The sequence below is a fragment of the Myodes glareolus genome, chromosome 17 (genome assembly GCF_982192425.1).
Source record: "Myodes glareolus chromosome 17, mMyoGla1.1, whole genome shotgun sequence".
Taxonomy (NCBI): domain Eukaryota; kingdom Metazoa; phylum Chordata; class Mammalia; order Rodentia; family Cricetidae; genus Myodes; species Myodes glareolus.
In genome coordinates this window covers 48,129,855-48,156,685 of record NC_142042.1, presented here as the reverse complement: position 1 = coordinate 48,156,685, position 26,831 = coordinate 48,129,855, and the positions used below count along the sequence as shown (strand labels likewise).

Below are 26,831 nucleotides of genomic sequence, written 5' to 3'. Positions count from 1 at the left end.
TTTTGTTTGTGTTTTAAAAAATAAGGCTTGCCTGAAGATTAGAGTGCAGAACTAAGCCACTAGAGGTCAAAAGATTATGACTCAACCTTTAATCCCAGTACTTGGGAGTCCCACACCTTTAACCCCAGCACTAGGGAGGTTGAGACAGGAAGGGATCTGGCTGGGAGGCGCGAGGAATGTAAGGAAGGGGGAGACAGGAGCTCAGTGTAGTCTGAGGTTTGGTAGAGACAAGTGCAGTCTGGAGATGCAGTCTGAGGATAGGATCGTCCCTTTGGTCTGAGCATTGGTAGAGGTGAAAGAATTCTCTAGAGGCTGGTGCCCTGCTTCTCTAATCTTCAGCTTTAACCCCTATATCTAACTCTGGGTTTTTATTATGCCAATTAGAATCCGTGCTACAGAGATGTTTGGAGATGGTCCCTTATAGTGAAGGCTGGCCTTGAACCGCCTCACCGAGCAACTGAACTTCCGTCCTCGAGCATCCACCTGCCAAATGCTAGGATTACATTTACCGCTGTCACTGTGTGCATTTGCTTTGTTTTTAATCTCAAGACTTTTTAAGGTGCCAAGTGATAGAATATAAAATTAATATAAAGCCAGGTGGTGGTGGCACACACCTTTAATCCCAGCGCTTGGGAGGTAGAGGCAGGCAGATCCCTGAGTTCAAGACCAGCCTGGTCTACAAGAACTAGTTTCAGGACAGGCTCCAAAGATACAGACAAATCCTGTCTTGAAAAAACCAAAAATATGGGCTGGAGAGATGGCTCAGAGGTTAAGAGCATTGCCTGCTCTTCCAAAGGTCCTGTGTACAATTCCCAGCAACCACATGGTGGCTCACAGCCACCATGTAATGGGGTCTGGAGCCAATCTCCCGTTCCTTTTTACTTTCCAGGCCTACTCTATGCCTTTTGGGGTGAGGGAGTAGCAGCAGGGATCTCATGTATCTCATGTTGGTGATCCTCCTGCCTCCATCTCCAGAGGTCCAGATTATATGTGTGCATTGCACTAGGTTTATAAAGTGCTGAGGACCAAGCCCAGGGCTTTATGCATGACAGGTGAGCACTCTATCCACTGAGGAACAGCTTCACCTCAGAATGGGAGGAGGTGAGAGCCAAAACAATTCTCTTACTTGAAATTTTCTGTAGTAATGTTTCTGCTCCTGTTCTATTGCTGTGAAGAGACACCAAGACCAAGGCAACTTTTTAAATATTAATTTTTTTTTCAAGACAGGGTTTCTGTGTGACAGTTCTAGTTGTCCTGGAACTCCAGGCTCACCTTGAACTCACAGAAATCCTCCTGTCTCTGCCTCCTAAGTGCTGGGACTACAGATGTGCACCACCACCACCCAGCTTTATCATGGCAGTTTCAAAGATAAAAGTATTTAATTAGGGGCTAGCTTATAGCTCCAGAGGGTAAAGTAAGTCCATGACCATCATGGTGACGAGCAGGGCAGCAGGCAGGTAGGTAGGCTTGGTGTTACTGCAGTAGTCAAAAGCTTATATGAGATCTGAAAGGTTGAGGGGAGGGCGCTGGGGACTGGGCCACCCGCAATGACACACCTCCTCCAACATAGCCACACCTCTGTAGCTGGAAGTTCTTTGTGTCTTCCCTGGTCCCACTGGACCGGTTTCTTTCCTGCCTGTTGGTCCCCGCAACCACTTATGAAATAATCACTCAGAGGCAAATATTAAATATAATTGCTTGGCTGATGACTTGGCCTATTACTGACTAACTCTCTCTTATAAATTTACCCATTTCTACTGATCAGTGTGTCACCACGTGGCCGTGGAGTTATCTCTGTTCTGGATCTTTCTCCTTGTGCTGCTGCTGGCATCTTTCTTCTTTGGCAGCTGGTTTACATTCCTCTCGATCCCGCCCTTCTCCTGTGTATCTATTTGGATTTCCCGCCTAGCTATATTCTGTCTTGCCATAGGCCAAAGCAGCTTTAATTATCAACCAATGGGAACAACATACATTCACAGTGTACAGAACACCCCCCCCCCCCTTCAAGCCTCCTAGTCCTTCTCAAAACAATTCCACTAACTGGGACCAAATAATCAAATGGGAGCCTATGGGAGCCATTATCATTAACGCCACCACAACTAGGAAGTGCAACAGCTTCCTCGTTCTGAAGTTGTTAAAGATAGAACCCTAGAACTGTTACCCATATTCTTGATTCTTCTTAAGTCTTTGAGTCCAGTCAAGCCTGAGGTCAGTTCCATCCTTTCTTTCCTGTGTTTCAACTAAATAAGCCAGTAAATTCCTTTTCTGTTTATACTAGTTTTTTTGTTGTTTTGCTTTTTATTTTTTCTTTTTTTAATATTTATTTATTTATTATGTATACAATATTCTGTCTGTGTGTATGTCTGAACCCATGATTGGACTCAAGGATCCTCCTGCTTCAGTCTCCTGCATCCTGGGGAAGGGGATGTTACACAGAGTTTATTAATTGTGAGTTCTTATAGTAAGGCATGATAGCTACCTTCCAACATCTAGAATAGACACTATGTGTAACAATTTCAGTAAAATTAAACAAAATTGGAAATGGAGTTTTTCAGTTGCCCTTGATGTATCCTCAGCCCCATGACAGTGACCAGTGTAGCACTGAACAGAGCTGATCCATTTTCACTGAGGTTTTTTTTTTTTTTTTTTTTTTTGAACAATGATGATTAGAGGGCACAGGTGCCCTCAGGTCTTTGGTTTTGCATATATATATAGTCAGAATAGAATAACAGAATGAGCCTCGGCCTCAACAAATAACCAACTCTTTGCCAACTTGTCTCTTGAGAGTAGTATTGAACCAACTTCCATTAGCAAATGGTGGACACATCCATCTCCCAGAGTGGAGCCACGTAAGACGTGCTCAGGAGAGTGACAGAAGGAAGTGAATACCTGCTCACAAATGTTAAGACTTGTCTTCTTGCCTCTAGGCAGACACAAAGACACAGAAGCAGTCTGCAGGGTAAATCTAATGAGGGAAGTGACAGGCGTGCACATCCAGAGCATCAGATGGAGACAGATGGAGCAGCTCCCCGGGTCTGAGCAGCGCAGAGGTGTGGACTGCCCAGGAAATGCCTGCAGATAATTTGTCTCGCTGCTGGCGCTGGAAATTTGGCTTGATCTTCATGTCCCTTCACAAGGCTCATTCATAGTGTCTGCTTGTCACTTTAAGATGACATTGTATATCTAACTTATTTAAATGTTGAGTGTAGAGGTCACCGTGTCCCACTGTAATGATGGACTGTATGTATCCCTTCAACTCCTGATCCAAAATAAAGCTTTGTAAGTTGCTTTTGGAAACCCTGTCTCAGAAAACAAAAGCAAGAAACAAGACAAAAACAAAAAAATAAGTTGCTTTTGTTAGGTATTTGGTCACACTGTTTAAAAAAAAAAGCAGCAAATACAACATGTGAACTTACAGCATCTACTCAGAGTCCACAGGAAGTTCTAAGTGGCTTTAGGCTCATTCCTTATTTTTTTTTATGTTTGCCTGTGTGCATGCATTACATGGCACTCATGTCGGGATCAGAGGACAGCTTGTGGGAGTTGGGTCTTTCCTCCACCAAGTGGGTTCCTGAGGTCAAACTTAGGCCGCCAGGTTTGGTTGTAGGTGCTTTAGTTCACAGAGCCCTCTTATTGACCCTAGAACATTTTTTATTTCACAAAATTACCTTTATTAGTGCTCAAATGTTAATATAAATAAAACCATCTTTCTTATTTGAAATAATGATATGCTTTTAAAACTAGATGTAACCATGCATGTATAATGTAAGCTTTGTTAAGGAGCCTTGGTAGATCCATGTGACTCTGTTTCTTTGTTTGGGGGAGGTTGGGGAGGAAAGAGTTAAGACAGGGTCTCATGTAGCCCGGGTTATTATTGTAGAACTCCCTATGTTGAAGAAGCTGGCTTTGAACTTCTGATCCTCCTGTCTCCTGCTACTGGGAATTTAGATGGGGGCTACCACATCTGGCTCTGGATTTAATCCTTGAACCTGTTTATAAGAAGAAGCAGTGACCAGCCGGAGAGACGGCTCATGGGGTAGAGTGCCAGACTGCTCCGCCCGAGGACCCGAGTTCGATTCCCAGCCCAGAGCAAGTAGTTCCTTATACCGCCTGTCAGCGCCCCCCCCCCACCGGCCTGCAGAATGCCCACACACAGGCTTCCACCATCCACCGTAGATCCGCCTAGAGTAGTAGGCAAAAAAAAAAAAAAAAAAAAAAAAAAAAAAGAAGCAGTGATAGTAGTAAAATTCTTTCTCCCAAGGCCAGGATGCTGCTGACCCTAAAGCACAAAACTCTGGTGTGTTTATGCTCTGGTAACCTGAGTGGCCCCTCTCAACCAAGTTCCCTTATTCCCACTGAACTCTCTCTGAACACCTTGGATTAAAATTTCCCTGTTTAGGTTTGTGTTCAGATTCCTTTGTGACATGGGGTGAGGGACCAAAAGCTCCTATTTGCTTTTTTTAGAAATGTGATTTAAGAATCATATTTAAAAGCATCCACCTTAGCCTGTAGACATTTAAGTCATAGGGCGCCATGAGTCATTTTGTCATGTTAGAACCTGCGCTTCCAAACGATGCCTGGCCTAGTTTCTGAATCACAGTAGGCATTCAGGTAATATTTAGTGAGCAGCTGAGGCGGCACCTCTGGATCTAAGGACAGTCCGTCTAAGAAAGCTTTGTCTTCTCTAAACAGGTTGCTGCTATGCAGCTAGTGGAGTGAAAGCCAAAAAGATCTAATCTTAACACTGGCTGAGTATAGAAGGAAAGGAGATCCCTTAGGCCACCAGATATTAAGGTCAGACAGTAAGAGCTGATGTTTCATTAGGAAGCAAAAACATAAATTTGTTGGGAGCTGCAGATCCCTGGCCCCTTGACTTTCTTTGCTTGCTTTCGACCCTGTGGCTGCAGTTGCTCTGCGCTTGATGAGTCTGCAGCTAAAAGATCCTGAGAGCGGGGCGTGGCTAAGGGTCCCTATATAAGCTGCCCCTGAGCACAGTGAAGTGGGTATTGGCATTCTTGTACCAAGGATGGCCCGTGTCCCCGTCTGTCTGTCTGTCTGTCTGTCTGTGCGTGTGTTTTTCAGTCTCCAAGCTTAGTTCCCTGCACACGTACCACCTTGTAGTGGCAGGGGTACTACAGGGACCTCCGGCTTTTACCTAAATTGTCAACATGTTGTCAACGTATGAGTGGTAAGGTGTACCAGCTGCTTACTCCAGTCTGGTCCATTTCTTACTTGTCCCTCCTTTCCCCAGAAGGATAATAAATAGTATGTATTTGCTTCTAACAGTGCTCTTTCTTACTGAAAATTTAGATGTATACTGTAGTACTATGTCAGAGTATGGGGGACATAACATACCTAAAACAAAATCCTCCTTTCCCCCCTACCTCATCAGAGTAAGGTTCACCTTCTTTAATCTAAAATGTCGGGTTGATACAAGGAAGTAGGGTGGGAAATAAGGTTTTAAGAGTTAGATGTTACTGTCTAGGCGTCTTGATCATGTTTGTTTTTCTCAGCCAATTAAAGAAATAAAAGGCAGGGGAAAAAATCTCAGATATAACACACAGCAGTAGGCACAAACTATTAAAAGTGAATACACATATACAGCAAGCACACAGAGAGACTCCCCACAGAGCAGAGGGGGATTCAGGAGCTGAAGGCCCTTTTTCCTATGGAGTACTGGGAATTTGCAGTGCTTTGGTGGTGTTCTGGAATAGGTGCCCTTGTCCTAATTTTGAATTGGCCATTTTAAACAAAGAGGAGCTTCTAGGCCTCCAGCTGCAGACAAATATGTATTACAATAGTATGGGGCAGGTTCTTTCCCTTAATTTGAGGTTCGGTTGGTCATTGAGACAAAGATTTCCAGAGCTTCAGGACCACTCCCTCAGGACTGACCTTGAACATATCTGACCAGTCCAGACCGGTGAGCTGGGGGATGGAGCCTTGCCTGTGGGAGTAAAGGCCCTCTGGGCTTTGGAAGAGGGCAGGAGCTTCCTGAGGACCCAAACCAACCTAGTACCAGAAAGACAGGATGTTGTTTTCCTTCCACCACATTTCTGACTCTGCTCACACTTATCTGATTGGACATGGTTGGTGTCTTTCTAGATCTCACTGAAGATTTAAATAGTTAGATGCTGTTGCTACTGACAGGCAAAATTTAGGTGTGGCTGAAACTGCCCAGTGCAAGCCAACCATCCTGGCAAAATAGTGAGGCTATTTCCAGGATTTACCATTCTGTCACTTGTTAGGTTCAAACATTCCACATAGCATTTTTTTTTTTTAGACATGAGGACTTTAGGTAATGTCAGATTGTTGATAAGTATTTTGAAAATTCCCAGTTGTGGGTTTCTCTGCCAATGCAATAAACCAAATCCGCCAAATTAATAAGACCAAGTTTAATAAACAGAGCAGAGCAACTCCTCGGTGACTCTCAGGGGAGGCAGGTCTAGGGGCTGGGTCTTTAGTACCCTGTAGGCATGGTCCAGAGCATCTCAGGGGGAGGAGCTGCTGTTTGGAGGCCTTTCTGAAGGCAGGGTCTGGAGAGGGGGAGGGACGGAGGGGGAGCGTCCACCTAAACAACTGTGTTTGTATTTCTTTTCCCAATTCTTCCGTCACTGAGAAGGTTCATAATCAATGTTAGCAGAGTTGTTCGGGTCAGAACCTGGGGCCTGGCAACCCTAATAACCTAAGTCGTTACCTATCCTCAGTATGCCACTTCAATATGCTCATTAAATGGACAAGTAATAGTGAGAAGCGGAGAAAGACCACATTCAATGTCACCATGTTAGGGAGAAGGACAGAGTCCGGTGGCCCTCCAAGTCTGTCTTCAGGGTACTGACATGAAGTTTAGGTTTGAGCAGAGGGCCTCTGCTCCCAGGCAGTCTAACCAGTTTTCAACACTGTGTGAAATCTCTTTCCTGCAAAGTCTTCCTCTGGATGGCACCAACTTCAGCCTTTTCCTGCTCCCAGCTTTGAGATCTCCCTCAGCCCCGGAAATTCCAATGTCCTAGGGACTAGTCTCTCAAAAGTCTGGTAACTGAGAGGAGGGCACACATTTCTCTTCAGAATAGTTTCATTGCTGCCAGGCTTGTAGTTGAATAAGAATGGTCCCATCTGCTCATATATTTGAATGCTTAGTCCCCAGGGAGTGGCACTATTAGGATGGAAAAGATTAGGAAGTGAGGATTTGTTGGAGGAAGTGTGTCACTGAAGGGTGGGTTTCGAGGTTTTAAAAGCCTACACCAGGCCCAGAGCCTCTCTCTTCGATTGTGGATCAGCACGCAGTTCTCCTCTACTGCCCCAGTGTCTGTCTGCCTGCTGCGGTGCTCCCTGCCGTGACAATAATGGACTCTGAAACTGTAAACCAGCCCCCAATTAAATGCCTTTCCTTATAATAGTTGCCTTAGTCATGGTGTCCCTTTACATCAATAGACTAGTGATTAAGATACTTGTTATATGATTTTCTTCCAGGAAATGTGAGAAATTGATAGGTGAACTGAGAAATTGATGTTTTGAAGTTCAGATTTTTAAAAATTTCCCCCCTGAAATTAAAAATGTTCTCCCTATGACTTTTCCTTTAAACTCTGTCTTACCTTTTCAGTTTTCCCTTCTCCTCCTTTTTTCATGTGTGCTATATATACATGGGGAGCTAGAAGTTGACACTGGGTGTCTTCATCCTATTTATCAAGGCAAGGTCTCTCCTTAAACCCAGACCTTGACAGTTAGTCAGCTTGTGTTCCTCACCCCCATGGTCTCATCTCTGCCTCTAGATCTCTGGAATTACAGGCAGCCACCAGTCCTGCATAGGTGCTGAAGATCCAAACCCTGATCTTCACAATTGCATGACAAGCACTGTCCACAGACCCATCTCTCCAGTGCCATTTTATTTTGATACAGGGTAGGGCTTTACTATGTAGCTGAGCTGAGGCTGGCCTCCAACATGCAATACTGTTGATCCTGCTGAATTAAAGGGATGCACCAACATGCCTGGCCTTGAACAAGCCACAGCATTCACATGGTGATCAGAGAACAACTTGCAGGAGTTTGTTCTCTCCTATCATATGACTACCAGAGAGTAAACCCAGACCATCAGTGTGGGACCCTGTCCTCCCTGATCCTTGAGACCAAAATACTGGATGCAAATAATGTTTACGCTAACCAGCTAAGCTTCCTGCTAGTTCTGTCCTTGGTTCTGCTACAGCCTGGTACATTAGCCTGAGGGATCTATTTTACTTTAAAATGGCAATTTCTCAACCTGCCTCAAAGAAGCTCAGGCGCCAAGGCCCATCTAACCTGTCTGACATTGCCTTGAACCCTCGACCACCTGCCTGGGGAAAAACTCCCACAGAGGCCAGTTTCCCCAGCCCCCTCTGGGTGGGAGGAGTTTTCCTTTACTGGGGCCTGTGATCCCCTCCTCCTGCTCCTGGATGGGAGGAGGCTTTGCCCTTTCGATCCCTCTAGCCCACAGGTATAAATACCTGACTTGAGTTTAATAAAGGGCCATTTACTCTGGTAAATGAGCAAAGGTCTCTTTTTGTGTGTGCCTCTTTTAACCCTCAGGACAATCGTCCATTCTCGTGGGCCCGAGTTCGGGAAAGCGCGCGCCTGAATCGGGTGTGGTTATCCACTGGAAAGAGGACTCTAACACATCAGCTCGGTGGCATTGGCTTGACTTGCTGAGCCATCTTTTTCTTGGAGAAAAGATGGAGCCTTATGTAGCCCAGGATGACCCAGAACTCTGTATAACTGAGGATAACATTGAACTCAGTCCTCCAGTCTCTGCTTCTCAAGTGCTGTGATTCATCTGGCTTTTTTTTTTAAACTGGATAATTTTTATTTTTAGATGGGAGGGGTCTCACTTTGTACCCCTAACTAACTGTAAACCAGGCTGGCCAAATCTCACAGAGATTGGCTCACCTCTGCTTTCCGAGTGTTGGACACCTGGCTGGACAAAATTATGCCAAGGGTGTCTTCTATCTATATTGTTACAATCCTGAAGCTTTAATTCAGCTCCGTGAGCATCACATATTTGGGAGAACACCACTACACAAGTATTGTAGGAGCGAGGCTCCCGCTGTAAGTAAAAGGGCAGGAAAACAGTGACCCTGAGAAGTGCTTCAAGGAAGGATTAGCTTTACATATTAAGAAACTGGAAGGGGGCCAGGAGGTGGTGGCATACACCTTTAATCCCAGCCCTCGGAGACAGAGACAGGCAGATCTCTGTGAGTTTGAGGCCAGTCTGGTCTACAAGTTAGCTCCAGGACAGGCTCCAAAGCTACACAGAGAAACCCTGTCTTGAAAAAAAACAAAACAAAAATAAATAAAAGAAACTGGAAGGGGACAGACAAGCCGCTAAGATTTCATGGAAAGAGGTAGAGTATGGAAAAGAGGAAGGAAGCAAGATTTATTTAATTTAACCTTTATTAATAAATTATTGGCTGGGCAGTGGTGGTGCATGCCTTTAATCCCAGCACTCGGGAGGCAGAAGCACTCGAAAAAAAATCATATATATATATATATATAAAATAGAATAACAGTGGAAGTCATAATATATATGTATATATGGCATATATGTGTAATACATATATATAAAGTAGAATAACAGTGGAAGTCATAATATATATGTATATATGATATGTATGATATCATATATATATATATTAGAAGTGCACAGAGGTCTTCTACATCTGGAAATGTCAGACCTGTTGTGTAGTTACTTTTTATTGCTGTGTCAAATCACTGTGACCAAGGCACCTTTAAAAAGAAAGCATTTAATTTTGGGCTCAGGGTTCCAGAGAGTAAGTCATGACATCGTGGCAGGCTGTATGTAGCTAAGAGGTTTACATCTGATTCACAAGCACCAGACATAAAACTAGGAATGGTCTGGGCTTTTGAACCCTCAAAGTCCACCCGCCAGGGACACACCTCCTCCAAGCAGTCCACCCCTCCTAACCCAGTGGTTATCAACCTTACTAAAGCTGTGATCTGTTAATACCTTCCTCATGCTGTGATGACCCCCAACCATAACATTATTTTCATTGCTACTTCATAAGTTTGCTACTGTTATGAGTCATAATGCAAATGCAGGAGATCTGATATGAGACCCCTGTAAAAGAGTCCTTCCACCCCCAGATTGCGAACCACTTCCCAAACAGTCCACCAACAGAGGACCAAGCATTCAAATATATGAGTCTATGGGGGTAATTCTCATTCACACCACCACACCTATTCACGCTATTTTGGGACACAGCGTCACCCGATGGTTCTGGGCCTGCATCCTCTTACCGGCACCTCCAAATCCTTAAGGGCATAGAAGTTGAAAGCCAGGAGCTTCCCGGCGGCCCAATCTCAGTTCCTGCCCCTCCGCGTTAGGCCCCGCCCGCAGGCCCCGCCCTATCCTCCCGGGCCAGCCCAGCCGAGTCTCTTCTGCGCAGGCACCTGCCTAGCCGCCCCGCGAGGAGAGGAGGGGTCCTGAGACGGCCCCGGGGACGGGCAGTGATTGGCTGCAGCTGGCGGCTGGAGCCCTGCTCCAGCGGCGCTTGACAACCGCAGTCTGCGGAGCTGAGCGGTCGGAGGCGGGATTGGGGCGGACGCGACGGAGACCGGCTGCCGAGCTGATGGATTGACGTGCGGGCTGCTCAGCCCCGACCGCCGCCCTCGCGCTCGCGCCTCAGCCGGGGGATCGGCTGCCTCGCGGCTCCGGCCGCCGGCCTCTCTACCGCGTTTCCCTCCGCCGCTTCTGCCGGCTCCGCCCGGAGCCCTCAGGTGAGTGGATTCCAGAAGGCGGGGGCGGGCCGCCGGGCTCCGTGGGTTGCCATGGTCACCCATCGCCACCTGTCACGAGCCTGATGAGGCGCAGACCCCCACGGCCCCCTGGTTGGTGGTCGCGGCCGGGAGGGGTGTCTGGGGTAGGCTTGGGTGGCGACGGCGAGTAGATGGGTCGCGGGTGAGGCCCGGGTGGCCAGGGGACAGGACCTGGGACCCGCCAGGCCGTCTCTCCAGGCCGCCGCTCCTGGACCACACCTTCCTCTCGTTGCCAGCCCGATTCCGGCGGCGGAGCGATGCGCCTCGCCCTGGCATAGGGTACCCACCTCGCAGCCGCTGCTGAGGGGCGCGAGGCGGGCTGACTGCGCTGCATCTGCCTGGCCCCTGGGCTGGGCTGGAACGAGACCGAGGGCTGCGCTCTTGTCCCTTTCCCGGCTCGGCGAATGGTAGGGAGTGGCGGGACTCGGGGGAAGACACGGGGGGGGGGGGGTGTTCTGGTTTGCCCTTTCTGACGTCAGTGGTCTCTAGGAGCAGGCCTTCGGGGGTCTGGGAGGGTGGGGACAGGGGCATCGTCTGAATTTCGATCGCGGGTTATGCTGCGGGGGGGGGGGCGCCTGCGTAAAAGACACCGGAGCGGGGTTGTGGAACTCAAAGGATTAAGCCTCTTAGCTGTATTGGGGAGAAAAAGATTGGGACTCTAGCTCTGGGACGACGCCTTTGGCAAAGGAGTAGGGACCAAGGTAGGCAGGGCTAGTGTGTGACCTGATGATTTTTCCCTATACATCCAGCCATGCAATTAGCAACTGCGAATGATGTCTGAGGGGAGCTTCTGGTTTCCTTTTTTTTGGCAACTTGGTTCTCACTGCATAATGAAAGGAGAAGTCTTTGTTCCACCCAGATTCATCGGTTGAAATCCTGACACTTATTTTCCCCCTTTGTTGTAGAGTTCATAGAATGCTATAAAAAAGTTAATGACACAGAAATTAACATACAGGTTTCAAAGGGCTGTAAATCTTTTTCACAGAAAATGCAGGCTCAGTTTTTTTTTTTGGTTTTGTTTTTTGTCTCAAGTGTTGGCATATGTTCTTTACATTTTACTAGAAAGGAGAACCGCCGAGGAGCCAATTTTCCTTTATATGACACATTCTGGAGGTCTCATTATAAGGGAGATGTAATGAGTCATTGTACATTAAGATTTGTGGGAAGATACATTGCTTTCAACAACAAAATCACACGTAAATGGGAAAGACAACTAAATAACCCGTAGGTAAAGCACCCAAAGCGTAAATTCCTTGCATTGGGGTGCCATTATTGTGTGTGTGTGTGACATTTAACTTATTTCCCACCCTGCTACTTCCTAGTTTTGTCCCTTTTTATGAAAATCAGTAGTAGGAATGTATCATAGGAGAACAAGAGCGTTAACCAATATTTCCAGTTACATAATTGTGCAGTCTCTTTTGCTGTTCGTGAAATAATTTGTCACTGAATGGACACCATATGACTTGGTTAGTATGTGCTACAGTTTGAAAAACATTTCAAAATAAGAAAAATGTCCAGTTTTTCTTGGCAGTTCAGGTCCCTAGAAATCATATTGCCTGGATTTAGGCTTCTCTTTCTTTGCTACTGTAATTACAGTCTTGGAAGAGATATGTATCCTATCACTGACCTTGTTTTCTTTCTTGTTCTGTAAAATAGGAATAACACCTGGTGTTGGAGTCTGAGTGGGACTTGATGTTGAGAACAGTTCACTTGCAAGCACTTGAGACAACATTAAGGCATCTGTTGACCACCTCTTATTAGAGGGGACACAGACAAGGATCATTACCATTTTCTCTGTAACCTTTTTAACATTTCTAGTCCTAGGACCTTATTTATTACAGGGGCTAAAAGGAATTATGGGAACACTTGAGGTGTATTCCCATTCTTGGTAGAGTTTTAAAAATTTTTTTTCTTGCTTATATGATGATGTAGGTGAAAGAGGGTATTTTCTTCTTGTATGTAAGGGTTAGTGATGCTTTCTTGCAAATCAGGCTGTTACTAATAACTTGAGTTATGTTTGGCACTGGATAATCCTCACTGTGATTCACCAGTTATTGACTAATGAAGACATAGCTTTATTCCCTCAGACTTAAGTTTTTCAAATTCAGGTGTTGACACCATTTCAGCTTGGGCGTGTAGTTCAGTGACAGATACTGTTATAGTTTCCATAAACCCTGGGCTTGATCCCCAGAACAACAGAAATGAAGTTAAGGATGAATAAGCTTCAGTATCCAAGAAACTGATCTGTAGGCATGCAAGTGGCGCAAGAAATAGTCCTGAATTTTCTGTGAAGAGTTGATGTGTTTGTGCAAAACAAAGACACAGCGGGAAGGCAATATTAACACTAATTTCTATGATAACATTCAGAGATTTCAAAGTAGATTTCCCATGGAGTTCACTGATGCCAAGTAAACTCTCAGCTGAGTTTAGTTTCTTCTGTCTTTTAAGTATAAAAGTTTAAGAAGCTTAGTTAATGAATAGCTAGTTCTCACATAGCCCAGGAAAAAAGTCAGATTTCAGTTTTGTTATTTTTAAGGTTTTGAAAGTTTGACTGATACTAGGTTCACCATCACTTAAATTCTAATTTTCCTTTCTTTTTTAAAGCCCTGTAAAAAGTTAAGAGTAATGTAATGGGAAATGTACAGATTGGTCAGTGGTTCTCAACCTACAGGTCTCGACCCCTTTGAGGGGTTCGTGTGACCCTTTCACAGGGGTCACATATCAGATATCCTGCATATCAGATGCTTACGTTAAGATTCATAACAGTAAAAAATTACATTGTGAAGTAGCAATGAAAATAATTTTATGGTTGGGGTCACCAGAATGTGAGGAACTGTATTAAGGGGTCACAGCGTTAGGAAAGTTGGGAGCTACTGGTTTAGACAGACTGGCTTGTTTCATCTGGGCCATGTACTTATTTTCTCTGAACCTCTAAGCATTTAAGTGTAATCCCCTGTAAAATGATGATCACAGGGGCATGAGAACTAATATAGCTAGATAGTGTATGGAAGTATCTATCACAAGACTTTCTGTAAATAAACGTTAGTACCTTTTCACTTACTCTGCGTAGTTTCAAAGACTAGTAGTTTGGGGCTGGAGAGATGGTTCTGTGGCTAAGAGCACTGGCTGCCCTTTCAGAGGACCTGGCTTCAAGTCCCAGCACACATATAGTGTTTTACAACCATCTATACCTCCAGTCCTGGGGATATAACACCCTCTTCTTCTCTGTAGGCATTAGGTGCCTGAGTGGCGCACAGACACACATGCAGGCAAAACACTCATTCATTAAGTAATAAAATACAAAATTTAAAAAGAATATTTTTATTCTCATATATAAAAAAAAATTTATACCCATGTACTCTGTACTTCATGTTCTTTATAAAATATCACACTGAGCTGGGTGGTGGTGGCTCATGCCTATAATCAGGAGGCAGAGGCAGGCGGATCTCTGTAAGTTGGAGGCCAGCCTGGTCTACAGAGTGAGTTTCAGGATGGTCTCCAAAGCTACACAGAGAAACCCTGTCTGGAAAACAAAACAAAACAAAATAAAAAATCACTGTTTTAAAACCAAGTGTGCATGTGTTTGTGTGTGTTTTATTTTCATGTTCACCATAGTGACTTAACATTGTATCTGATGTATGCAGACTGGTGTTAACATGTAAAAAATGCTTAAATATATGTTTAAAACTTTCAGTTACGTTTATTTACTTACTTATTTTGTGTGCATGCACAGTGTATGTGCAAGGGACAAATTGAAGAAGTTGGCTCCCTCTTTCCATAATATGGGTCCTGGAATCAAACTCAGGTCATTGAGCTTGGTGGCAATTACTGAGGCAACTCGCAGGTACTAGTTAAATGTTTTTGTTCTAAATATTTATTTAATTAGCCTGGTGTGGTGGCACATGCCTTTAATTCCGGCACACTGGAGGCAGAGGCAGGCTGATCTCTGTGAGTTCAGGGCCAACCTGTCTACAAAGTGAGTTCTAGGACAGTCAGAGCTACAAAAGAAAAAAAAAGTAAGAGAGAAGAGAGAGGGAGTGTCTGTGTGTGTGTGTGTGTATGTGTATTTGTGTAGGGGTGTGTGCTTCTTAGGGCTGGTACCCAGGGAGACCAGAGGTTTGGGGAGGGGATTGTTGGGGATTTAGCTCAGTGTTAGAGCACTTATCTAGCAAGCTCAAGGCCCGGAATTCTGTCCTCAACTCTGGAAAAAGAAAAAGAAAAGAAAAAAATGGGAGGTGGGTATGGTGGCACACATCTGTAATCCAGGCCTTGGGCGGTGGAGTCAGGAAGATTATTAGTTCAGAGCCAGCTTCTGCTACAGCAACTTTGAGTTAGACATGGTGCCTAAATGCCTGTAATTCCAGCACTTGGGAGGCGGTGGATTACTGTGAGTTTGGAGTAGCATGGTCTACATAACAAGTTCCAGGACAACCTAGACTACAGTAATGCCTCAAAGTGTGTGTGTGGGGGGGGAGGCTTGGTGATGAAATTTTAGGTGATGCGAAAAGTGGATCACAAATAAGTGGTGACATTAGGCAGTTTTTCTGGTGCATTCATTGTAAAATGGCCTCAGTTGTGAGACGTGTTAGTTTACTGTATATAGTTACTGACCAGACCGTACCCAAAATACTGTGTTCTAATCCATGTGCTTTAATTAAGACAGATATTCGCATGTATTTAGGGGAGCATCTTCCAGTAGGGAGGGGATGTGAAGAATGGTTTTGTAAGGCTCTATTAACAATATACATAAGATCTAAGAATAGTACCCAGTGTTTATATATTGTAAACTAAACAGTTAATCTTGTTTTGGGGATTCTGCTTTAGTTTGCAGCTCAATAATAGAACAGAACCTTTGTGATCTAATTTAAAACTTTTTTGTTTGTAAATTTTTTAGCTTAATTTTATTTAAAAATTTTAAGGGTTTAGTTTTACTTTTATTCCTGTGTGTTTGTGTACACGTGCACACACATGCTATAGGTGCCTTTTGAGGGTTTTGGATCCCTGGGAGCAGGAGTTCAAGCATGTTGTAACTCATTGGATATGGGTGCAGAAACTGATCTTGGGTCTTCTGCAAGAGTGGTAGTGCTTTAAACTGCTGAATTATCTCTTCAGCTCCAAATTTTTAATTTTAATTAAAACTTTTAATTAAAAGTTGTTTTCTTATCAGAAACCCACTGTCAGGGTGCATACTTTTATCTGCAGTACTCAGGAGGCTGAGGCAAGAGGATCTCAAGTCTGAAACCAGCCTGAGCTAAGATGATGATCTTTTGAAATGTAGCCTTTCTGTGTTCAGAAATTCTGCCTGGAATTGCTGCGGTTTGAGCATATAGTCCTGCCTCAGCTTCTCAAGTGTGTGCAACACCATAGTCGTACGCCATATGTATGCAGTTGCCTGCAGAAACCAGGGAAGAAGTGGGATACTCTGCAGCTGGAGTCAGGTGGTTGTGAGCTGCTGGTGTGGGTACTGGGGCTGGGGCTCTCTGGAAGAGTAACAAGCTCTCTTAACTACTGAACCTTCTTTCTAGCCTCACATTTAAATTTTTTGAATGTATTTTTTTTGTTTGTTTTTGTTTTTCAAGACAGGGTTTTTCTGTTTACTTTTGGAGCCTGCCCTGGAACTCATTCTGTAGACCAGGCTGACCTCAAACTCAAGGAGATCCACCTGCCTCTGCCTCCCGAGTACTGGGATTAAAGGTGTGCACCACCACTGCTTGGCTAATATTTGTAATGGTACAAAATTCAAAAGATTTAACAAGGTATATCATAAAAAGTCATCTAGCCATTCCTATTACCTATCTAGGTCTTTGGGAAACAACCATTATTGCCAGTTCCTTGTATTTTTTTTTTTTTGAGAGACATTTTAGGTATATGTATACGCTAACTTTATTTCTGTAGCTACTTAAAGTAGCACCAGGCTTTAAACATCGTTTGTCTCGCTATGTCCCCAGTTGTCTGTAGTCATGTCTGTCCCTGATTCCCCCACCCCACCCCACCCCAGCTTTATCCCACTGTTGTGATTCAGGAGTGTCCACTGTGCCGGGGTATAATATGTTTCTTCTTGTTTTAGCTTTTAAAAGTTTATTCTCTGCTGTGTGTTGTGTATTTGTGTGTGCACACCGTTGTATACATGTGGAGGTCAGAGAATAACCTATGGGGGTAGGCTTTCTCCTTCTAAGATGTGGATTCCCATGGATCAAACTTAGGGTTTCAGGTTTCGTGGTTAGTGCCTTTAGGTACTGAGACAGTTCTCTGGTCCCCTTTTTATATTTTGAGGAGCCCATACTGGCCTTGAACTTGCTCTGTAGCCAAGGATGGCCCACCCAGTCTTCCTTCCTCTTCCTTCTGAGGGCTGTAGTTGCAGGTTTGCATCACCATGCCTGGCTTCTGTGGTCCAGTGCTTCTTGCATGGTAGCTAAACCCTTTATGTTCATACCTTCAGCGCCACAGTCTGTTTCTGTGGGTCACCATCATCCACAGTTCTGGAAGGTAAGAGAGTCGGTGATCAGAAGATGGTTGTCAGCATTAAGAGAGGACACGCGTTTATAGGTGACTAGCAGAATGATGGAGCTTTGTAGTTAGAAGGAAAGCTTCATATGATAAATTATTTAAAGAGACCTGGAGAGATGATTCCGAGGTTAAAAGCTCTCACTGGCTGCTCTTCCAGAGGCTGTGAGTTCAATTCCCTGCAACCACAATGTGACTCTCTTTAATGACATCTGGTGCCCTCTTCTGGCGCATAGGCATGCATGCATGCAGAACACTGCATACATAAATAAATCTTTAAAAAATTACTTAAAGAATATCTATTTTCTTTTATTTAACTGACTTTATAAACTCAAAATTTCTGATTATTCCAGACTTTATAGTATCCACCAGAATATGTGCTTCCTCTTTCTAAAATATGAGTTGAAGTAAATCACAAAAATTAAATGCAAGTAACAGAAAGGAAACTGTAAGCACTTTTTTTTTAAAACTATCCTAATTTCTTAACTTCAGAATCTTTCTTAGCTGCCCGTGTTTTCCTTCTTTCCAATTCTGTATTTTAAGTAAGCAACGTCATTGCAAAGGAACAGTTAAGTCATTTCTATTTTTATTTGGTTAGAAAGCTAGCCCTGATTTTTTTTCTTTTGACACATTGTCTTGCTGTGTAGTCCGAGTTTGACTTAGACAAACTAGATAACTCAGGCTGACCTCAAATTCTCAGTAGTCCTGCTGTGGCCTCTTGAGTGCTGAGTTTACTGTAGTATGTTACTGCTTGCAGCTAGTTTTTCATGAAAATTTTTTTGTTTTGGATTTTGACAGGGTTTCTCTGAGTAGCTTTGGAGCCCGTCCTGGAACTCACTCTGTGGATCAGACTGGTCTTGAACTCAGAGATTCTCCTGCCTCTGCTGCCTGAGTGCCGGGATTAAAGGCCTGTGCCACCACCACTCAGTGAGAATTTTCTTTATATATAAACTACATTTCTGTTATTATTTTAATCTGTTAATGTTAACCTTTAATCTTAGATTTCTTTTTTTAACGATTTTTTAAGTTTTTTAAAATTTCATTTTGCATTCCAACCACAGTTCTCCCTCCCATCCCCCCTGCCACCTCCTCCAGCACCCCCCCCCCATCCACTCCTCCCGAAGGGTAAGGGCTCCCATGGGGAGTCAACAAAACCTGGCCCATTAAGTGAAGGGAGGACCAGGCGCTTCCGCCTGCATTAAGGTTGAGCATGGCATCCCACTGTAGGGAATGGGCTCCAGACAAGCTATCTCATGCACCATGGAGAGAGATCCTGGTCCTACTTCCAGGGACCCCTCAGATAGACTAAGTTATATAACTGTCTCCCATATGCAGAGGGCCTATAATCTTAGATTTATAAAACTAATTTTATATCAAACTTTTTTCTTTTGCCTGTATTCTGTGTTTATGGGTATTTTGTGTTTATGGGTGTAGTACGTGAAGAAGCTAGAAAATGGCATCAGATCCCCTGGGACTGGAGTTAGAGAGGGTTATGAGTGCCATGTGGATGTCTGATGCCAGATGTGAACACCTGGAAGAACAGATAGTTGGTTTTTGTTTTTTTTCTGTTGGTGGTGGGTTTTTTCCCCCCATTTTTTCCTCCCTTCCTCCCTTCCTCCCTCCCTTCCTTCCTTTCTCCCCCCACTTCCTCCCTCCCTTCCTTCTTTTTGTTGTTTTGAAACAGGGTCTCTCTATGTGGTTCAAGCTTTTGTTGAGCTCACTGTGTAAACCAGGCTGGCCTTGAACTCATAAAGACCTGCCTTCTGAGTGCTGGGGTAAACTAATACACACAGCTGAGCCAGTGCACTTTTTTTTTTTATTTTGGTTTTTCAAGACAGGGTTTCTTCTCTATGTAGCTTTGGAGCCTGTCCTGGCACTCGCTCTTTAGACCAGGCTGGCCTCAAACTCAACAGAGATCCTCTTGCTTCTGTCTCCCGAGTGCTGGGATTAAAGACATGTGCCATCACTACCCATGTCGGTGTTCTTAATCACTGTGTGACCTCTTCAGCCCCTCTTCTCTTATATTAAAAAAATTGTTACCTAGTTTAGTTATTGAATATAAGTAAAAATTTACCTCTCAAAAGAAAATCCCTAAGAAACACAGAATTATATGTTGTGATTTCAAAAGAGCTACCATTTATTAATGGATATGCGGGCATTGAAACCCCCCCCCCATTTCAGTGGAATATATCCTATTGTTGTTCCTTTGTGAATTCTTTTCAGTAAGTGTTCTCAGCAACCATAGGCTGGGAAGCCTACCTAAGATGCTTTTAGAATTGACTTTTACAAAATTGCTGTGTCAAGGGACCAGAATGGCATTAAAAAACAAACAAAAAAAAATTAGTGAAGTTGGAAACAAAACTAACTTCTTATGGCCTTAGAAGTGTATGTTATGTATGTGTGTATGTATGAATAAATGCATGTATATTTGTGTTTTGTTTTTAGTTTTCGTTTTTGGTTTTTGTTTGTTTTCAAAACAGGGTTTCTCTGTGAAACACTCCTGACTGTCCTGGAATTCACTCTGTAGACCAGGCTGGGCCTGAACTCACAGAGATCCACCTGCCCCTCTGCCTCCCAAGTGCTGGAATTAAAGGTGTGCGCCACCATTGCCTGACTTGTTTTTTGTTTTTCAAGACAGGGTTTCTCTGTGTAGCCTTGACTGCCCTAGAACTCTGCATAGACCAGGCTGACTTCAAACTTAGAGATCCGCCTGCTTCTGCCTCCCAAGTGCTGGGATTAAAGGCATGAGTCACCACTGCTTAACATTTTTTACATCTCAAGTTTGTTTAACTAGCATTAGTTGAACAAATGTGATGTTGTGTCCTGTTCCGTCCTGTGTGTGTTGTGGTTGTGTGCCTCCCTCCCTCATGACGATTTCCATGATGGATCCAAGGGATCTCATGTCCTCCTCTGGTGTCCTTAGGTACTGCATGCACATGGTGCACAGATATATAAGCAGGCAAAAACCATACACATAAATAAGTCCAGCATGGTGGAGCATGCATTTAATTCCAGCACTCAGGAGGTCGAGGCAGGTGGATCTCTGTGAGCTAGAGTCCAGTCTGGTCCATGAAAAGAGTTGCAGGTTTGCCAGGGGCTATTTTTTTTTTTTTAGTTAAGTGATTATCTTAACACACTCTTCTCCTTATCCATGCAGCTTCTCTCTATAACAGACAGTATGCTGTTTGATGATGAGAACATTCTAGTTGGCTGTACATTTGCCTTTCTCTTCATGAAGAAATAGAGAAGAATTAACAGATTGAGAAAGAGCAGAACTGGATTATCTACAAGCTTGTGCTTATGTTTCTGTGAGCTTGGTTAGAATGACTTGGTCCTATGAGAAAGAATGCTTCCTGATAGTCCTGTTAGTTATCAGGACTAGTTCTTGCAGCTAGTCCATTAGCATGGTAATCTTGCATTGCTCTGAGGAAATTTTTACATATATTTATTTTATTTTGTGTCTCTGTGAGTCAATGCATGTCATAGAATGTGCAAGTCAGAGGACAACTTGCCAGAAGTCTCTTCTCTCCTTTCACTGTGTATGTCCTGGGCATTGAACTTAGGTTGTCAGCCTGGACAGCAAGGACCTTTACCTGCTGAGCCAAATTGACAGCCCTGTTATGAGTTTGTTTGTTTTCTTTAATAGAGATATTTTATTTTTTTATTCCCAAATTGTAGTTATGATCCGGGATCTTGTTTCTGGAGCTGGATAACTCTGGTCTCACTCATCAGCATGCTACGCTGCTCCCTTTTCAGACACACAGAGGCCATCCAAAACCTTTCTGATGGCCTGTTCTTAACTGTTGTGACTTGTTGGTTCAAAGCCATGGAGTTGAAATAAATTTAATATCATTTCCTTCAAGGATTATCTAGGCTTGAGAAACAGAACATATTTTTCACCCAAGATATTTCAGATTTCAACCAGAGACCCATTCTCCTGGATAATAACAGTGCTGGGCAAGTGAGCATGTGCAGACCTCATTTTGTAATGGAAGCTCAGCATAACACTCTTGGTCCTGTTCTGAACATGACCACAGATAGTTCAGACAGTAGCCATTCATCAACCCAGAACCTCTTCTTTTTCTTTCCAAGGAAACTCAGCTTGATGTTGATGTGATTGAAGTCATTCTGAGGGGTTCCTCTAGGGCCTTTTACAATAACTACGCCCCTTCAGTGTGATGTCACATTTTCTGGAATGTGGACAGTCTGATTGCTGAGAATGCGCTTCATTTTCACTGTAGATGAGGCAAAGAGAGAGCTACTTTTGTCCATGTTCTTGTAATCTGTCAGGGTGTTTCCTATGTGTTTTAACATTTGAAAAGTACAGTTGTATACAGCTTGTACAAAATGAGAGGATCTAATGGTTCTTTCAGTCCTCTGAGTTGTAAATCTTTCTGATTTCATAGCCTGTGTATTCAGTTGTATCTCTACAGATCATAGGTAAGTGTTAGGAAGAGGAATTTTATTTTATTTTTTCCTCTTGAGAACAGTTTTTTTTTCCATGAAATATTCTGTTCACAGTTTCCTCTCCCACATATCCCAGATTCTTTCCACCTCCCTACACACTCAACTCCATACCTCCTTTATTTCCCTCTCTCTGAGAAAACAGGCAAATTTAAAAAAATCAAAAATTTTAAAAAATGAAAATGTGCAAGAAACACACACAAACAAAATCCATAAAAACACAAAATTGGAAACCATAATACACAAGCAAAAAACCAGTAAGATTTTAAAAAAATGCCCAAACAAAGCAATATGAGACAAAAAAATTCTACAGAAATATCATTGAGTTTGTTTTGTGTTGGTCATCTATTGCTGGGCTTGGGACTGCCCTTAAGTGTGGTTTATATACCCGGTGAAACTCCCTTTGCAAGCAGTTGTCAATTGGAGGTAGGTTCTTGGTTAGGGATAGGAGTCCTTGTCCATGTCCCCCTCTGAGCACTGGGACCCCATCTGTCTTGGGCGTGTGCAGGCCCAGTGCATGCTGCCTTTGGGTTCATATGTGCGTCGGTACTGTTATGTCTGGAAGGCACTGTTTCCTGTGGCGTCTTCTTCCGCTCTGGCTCTTAGAATTGTTCAGCCTCCTCTTTGATAGTTCTGTGATTCCTGAAGGGGAGAGGTTTGATGAAGTTTCTCATTTGTGACTGAGTGCTCTTTGCACATTGTTGAGCTGTGGGTCTCTGTATTAGTTCCCATCTGCTGCAAGAGGAAACTTCTCTGATGATGACTGAGCCAGATGCTGATCTATAGGTACAGCAGAGTATTGTTAGGGGTTATCTTATTGCCATTTTCTTTAACATAACAATAGTGTTTGGTTTTCCTTTAGACCCATGACTGATCTAATCTGAGTTGAAGGAATTTTAAAGTGTTGAAGTATAATTGATACTACCAGTACAGCACTGATGTTACCAATAAATTGCATGTTTCAGTTGAACCTTACTATGTTTAACTCCAAAATGATTCATGAGTGACCAGTGTTTGATCCACAGACTGCATGTTTCCTAGGATGTATATGAATTTAACCCAGTGAAAAATTGTAAACTTAGTTAGAATTATGATTTTTGTTATTGTTACTAACTCAATTGGGGAAGAGGAAGTATCCTTGAGATGGACTTTGTAGGTGACAGCATTGTGGCACAGTGTCTTGAATGTTAGACACTCCTGATATTGTTACTGCTGGATTATTCTGAGATGCCTCAGACCTCATCATTTAATCTGTCATCACTCCAATGTGTACTTCTCACAGATTAGTACTTTTAAAATATCTGAGCTATAATTTTTAACACATTAAAGAATGGCTCAGTTTTAATAGTTAATTTTACTTTGAAATACATGTACTAAAAATTCCCAAGTGACATTGTCATTTCTAGGCGACTAAACCTACACATAAAACAGTAGGACTAAATTTTTGTTGTTTTCTTTTATTTAGGCTAGCAATATGACGGCGGAAGAGACCGTGAATGTGAAGGAGGTGGAAATCATTAAGCTGATTTTGGACTTCTTGAATTCAAAGAAGCTTCACATTAGTATGCTGGCCCTTGAGAAGGAAAGTGGAGTTATAAATGGCCTATTTTCAGATGATATGCTTTTCCTGAGGTATGTTACATTATTACTACGAGGCTTACATGTAGCTCTTCCAAAGAAGAGGATTAATATGGTGGTATGTGTAATATGCTCATAAAAGACTGTAAATATAATTGAATAATTGGTTTTTGTTTCATGATGGAATATTCACAGTGTACAGTAATAGATCTGTAGGATGTTTTTAGTGGTAAGATGCTTAGTCTTTGGAGTCACAGTGTTAAAGTATCATAGCAATTTAAAAAGTACTCATGCCTTTAATCCCAGCACTCAGGAGGCAGAGGCAGGCGGATCTCTGTGAGTTCGAGGCCAGCCTGGTCTACAAGAGCTAGTTCCAGGACAGGCTCCAAAAGCTGCAGAGAAACCTGTCTCGAAAAACCAAAAAAAAAAAAAAAAAAAAAAGTACTCAAGAATTCCAAAGCACTGGAAAGGTAAACATTTCTAAATATGCATAAGGAGTACATGGTAACAAATGCCATAAAATAAATTATAGAAATATATTCATTATTAAAAATAAAGAAAATTTACCACTACCTAGGAACAATTGTGATTCATATATATGTATATATTTATACACACATATATTTTAATATATAGTTAAGATTTATGTGTATTTGTGTTATGCCTGAATGTGTGTCTGTACACCATGTTCATGTTTGGTACCTGTGAAGGCTAGCAGGTGTCAGATCCCCGGACCTGAAGGTAAGATGGTTGTTAGCTGCCGCGTAGGCGCTGGGAATTGAACCCTGGTCCTCCAGAAGATCAGGCAGTGCTTTTAACCACTGAATGATCTCCCAGCCCCTCTTGTGGATATTTTTTTAAAATAGAAATTTTTGGGGTATTGTAGTGTATGTCTTCAGTCCCAGCACCTGAGAGGTAAGGCAGGCAGATTTCTGTGAGTTCCAGGCTAGGTTGGTCTACATTACTGGTTCTCAACCTTCCTAATACTGCAACCTTTTATTACAGTTTCTCATGTTGTAGTGACTCCCAACCATAATATTATTTTTGTTGTTACTACATAACTGTAATTTTGCTACTGTTTTGAATCATAATGTAAATATCTGATGTGCAGGATACCTGATATGTGACCCCAAAGAGGTTGAGACCCACAGATTGAGAACCACTGATTTATATAGTGAGTTCCAGGCCAACCAGAGCTACATAGCAAGACTGTCAAAAACAAAATAATTTTGTTGTATCACAAGAATTCTCTGTGATTTCAAATATATATGTTAAAACTTTTCAGTTTAGTCTCTTAATGCTTCACCCATTTTTATATCATTGTTTCTAATTTTCTTTTTCTTTTTTAAAAATATTTATATATTTATTATGTATACAATATTCTGTCTGTGTGTATGTCTGCAGGCCAGAAGAGGGCACCAGACCTCATTACAGATGGTTGTGAGCCACCATGTGGTTGCTGGGAATTGAACTCAGAACCTTTGGAAGAGCAGGCAATGCTCTTAACCACTGAGCCATCTCTCCAGCCCTCTAATTTTCTTAAATACTCTATTGAACAGTTTTTATATATGGAACATATATGGAACTTCCTGTACTTTGAATTATTTTCCTAGGAAACAATTTTTAGCAGGAGGGATTTTCAAGGCAAGGGGAATTGCCATTTTTGCTACAGTGGAAAACTGAATATATCCCAACCTGGCTTGGATGGAAAAGAAAATACCAAGTTCTCAGATAGAAATATATTTTATTTTAATGATTCCAAATATTCTTGAGAAGGACTGTGCATTCTTGAAAGAAATACACTGTTCCGAATTCATGAACATGGAGCTGAAAGGAGAACCAAAGGTTTGTTATATGAGCTGTGGCGTATTAAACTTGTACTTCCCGCACCCATGTTGTGGTCCTTTTAGCCTCAGGGACCTTCACAGTACTGGAGTTAGGAACCAGTTCTGAGACTGTGCTCTTTCACCCTTGTCTTCCTTTTCCTCCTCCTCCTCTTATTTTGAGACAGGGTTTTTCTATATGTCCTTGACTGTCCTGTGACTCGCTCTGTAGACCAGGATGTCCTCAAACTCAGAGATTCACCTGCCTCTGCCTCCCAAGTGCTGGAATTAAAGACTTGCTCCACCATACCTGGCTTGCCATTGTCTTTCAAGTGTTGATACCTCTGGAACTTAGTACTGCTCTCCAGGAGCCTGCTGGCTTGTGATAGAATTTTACTGACCTGAGGTGCAATTCAGCGTGTCCCATCCCATCCCGTCGTGTCCCCCCCCCCATGGCCTGCAGAATGACCCGCGCGTGCACACGCACAGTTTCAGTTTCTCTGTGTAGAGTAGTAGGAAAAAAACCAAAAACCAAAAAAAAAATTTACAGGATAGAAAGTTTTTATTAAATTAATGTATTCATCTTAAAGATCTAACCTTTGAAATTGTGACCTTTCTCCCTTTTTAAGATTAAAACATTCCTTTAACCCAAAGAGAGACATACATAGATCTAATCTACATGGGTAGTAGAAAAAGACAAGATCTCCTGAGTAAATTGGGAGCGTGGAGACCTTGGTTGAGGGGGAGGGGAGAGCCAGGGCGGGGAGCAGAGAAAAATGGAGAGCTCAATAAAAATCAATAAAAAACCAATTTCTTTATAAAACTACTGTGACATGTATTGATTGGTTATTAGTAGTTTTTAAGTAAAATGTTGGTAGTCTTATAAAAGTCCTTCCCATCCTTTTTATAAATTTACTGTTATCATAAATCCAATATTGAGACTTTTGTTGTAAAAGAATACTCTAATGTTTGAGGAATCAGGTTAATGTCATTATTTGCTTTAATGTCTGTCTGTTTTGTCATCTGCTCTGTCAGCTGTTAGTGTGACCTGAATTGATTAGCATTCTGGGTTTTTCTTTATTTAGGCAGCTAATTCTCGATGGTCAATGGGATGAAGTTCTTCAGTTCATTCAGCCTCTAGAATGTATGGAAAAATTTGATAAAAAAAGGTAGGATTTTATTTTAAACTTTTTAGTGTCTTGTCATTGGTAGCAGCCTGGCAGAACAACAAACACATTTAATGTAGCCTTCCTATGAAGCAGCACATACTACATCCATAGGATACATTACATAGGTACAGTTCTTGAAGTCTTTGCAAGTCTGAAGTGCAGAGTTACTTAGTTGGTAGTATGTATGCAAAGAGATATCAGCACAGGCTTCAAGGATGTCTTCCTGCTCCCTCTTGGCCTTCATTGTTCAATGAGCAATCAGCAGTAATTTGGGCCCTTATTCTCTTACTGTAACCATGTGTGTGTGTGGTGCCTCTGGAGGTCAGAAGAGGGAGCCAGATCCCCTGAAACTGGAATTAGAAAAGTTGTGAGTGTCTATGTAATTTCTGGGAGCTCTACCTAGGTCCTTTACAAGAACAGCAAGTGCTCCTAACTACTGAGCTATCTCTCCCGAGCCCAGTTTTACTTAAAGTAACTTCTAAGTTCATTTATC

The 26,831-nt window shown here is 42.8% G+C and overlaps 1 protein-coding gene and 1 long non-coding RNA gene across 6 annotated transcripts in view; one reads left to right on the top strand and one right to left on the bottom strand.

Annotated features, from left to right (window-relative positions):
* Positions 1-1,684: 1,684 nt before the first annotated feature.
* LOC148119376 (uncharacterized) lies at positions 1,685-10,397 on the bottom strand. Its single transcript, XR_015735329.1, has 2 exons — positions 10,282-10,397; positions 1,685-3,299 (listed from the first exon to the last, which is right to left on the bottom strand). It is a non-coding gene; the product is annotated as an uncharacterized LOC148119376 (long non-coding RNA).
* A 197-nt stretch (positions 10,398-10,594) lies between these two features.
* Positions 10,595-26,831, top strand: part of Wdr47 (WD repeat domain 47) — a 49,705-nt gene continuing 33,468 nt past the window's right edge. For 4 of the 5 annotated variants that reach the window (XM_048443522.3, XM_048443523.3, XM_048443521.3 and 1 more), the window contains exons 1-2: positions 23,234-23,400; positions 26,255-26,338. In XM_048443522.3, coding sequence (XP_048299479.1) covers positions 23,243-23,400; positions 26,255-26,338 — 242 coding nt within the window. In that variant the 5' untranslated portion in view covers positions 23,234-23,242. Of the gene's footprint in view, positions 10,762-23,233; positions 23,401-26,254; positions 26,339-26,831 lie in introns of those variants that run through there. The other variant, XM_048443519.3, reaches the window with a different exon arrangement.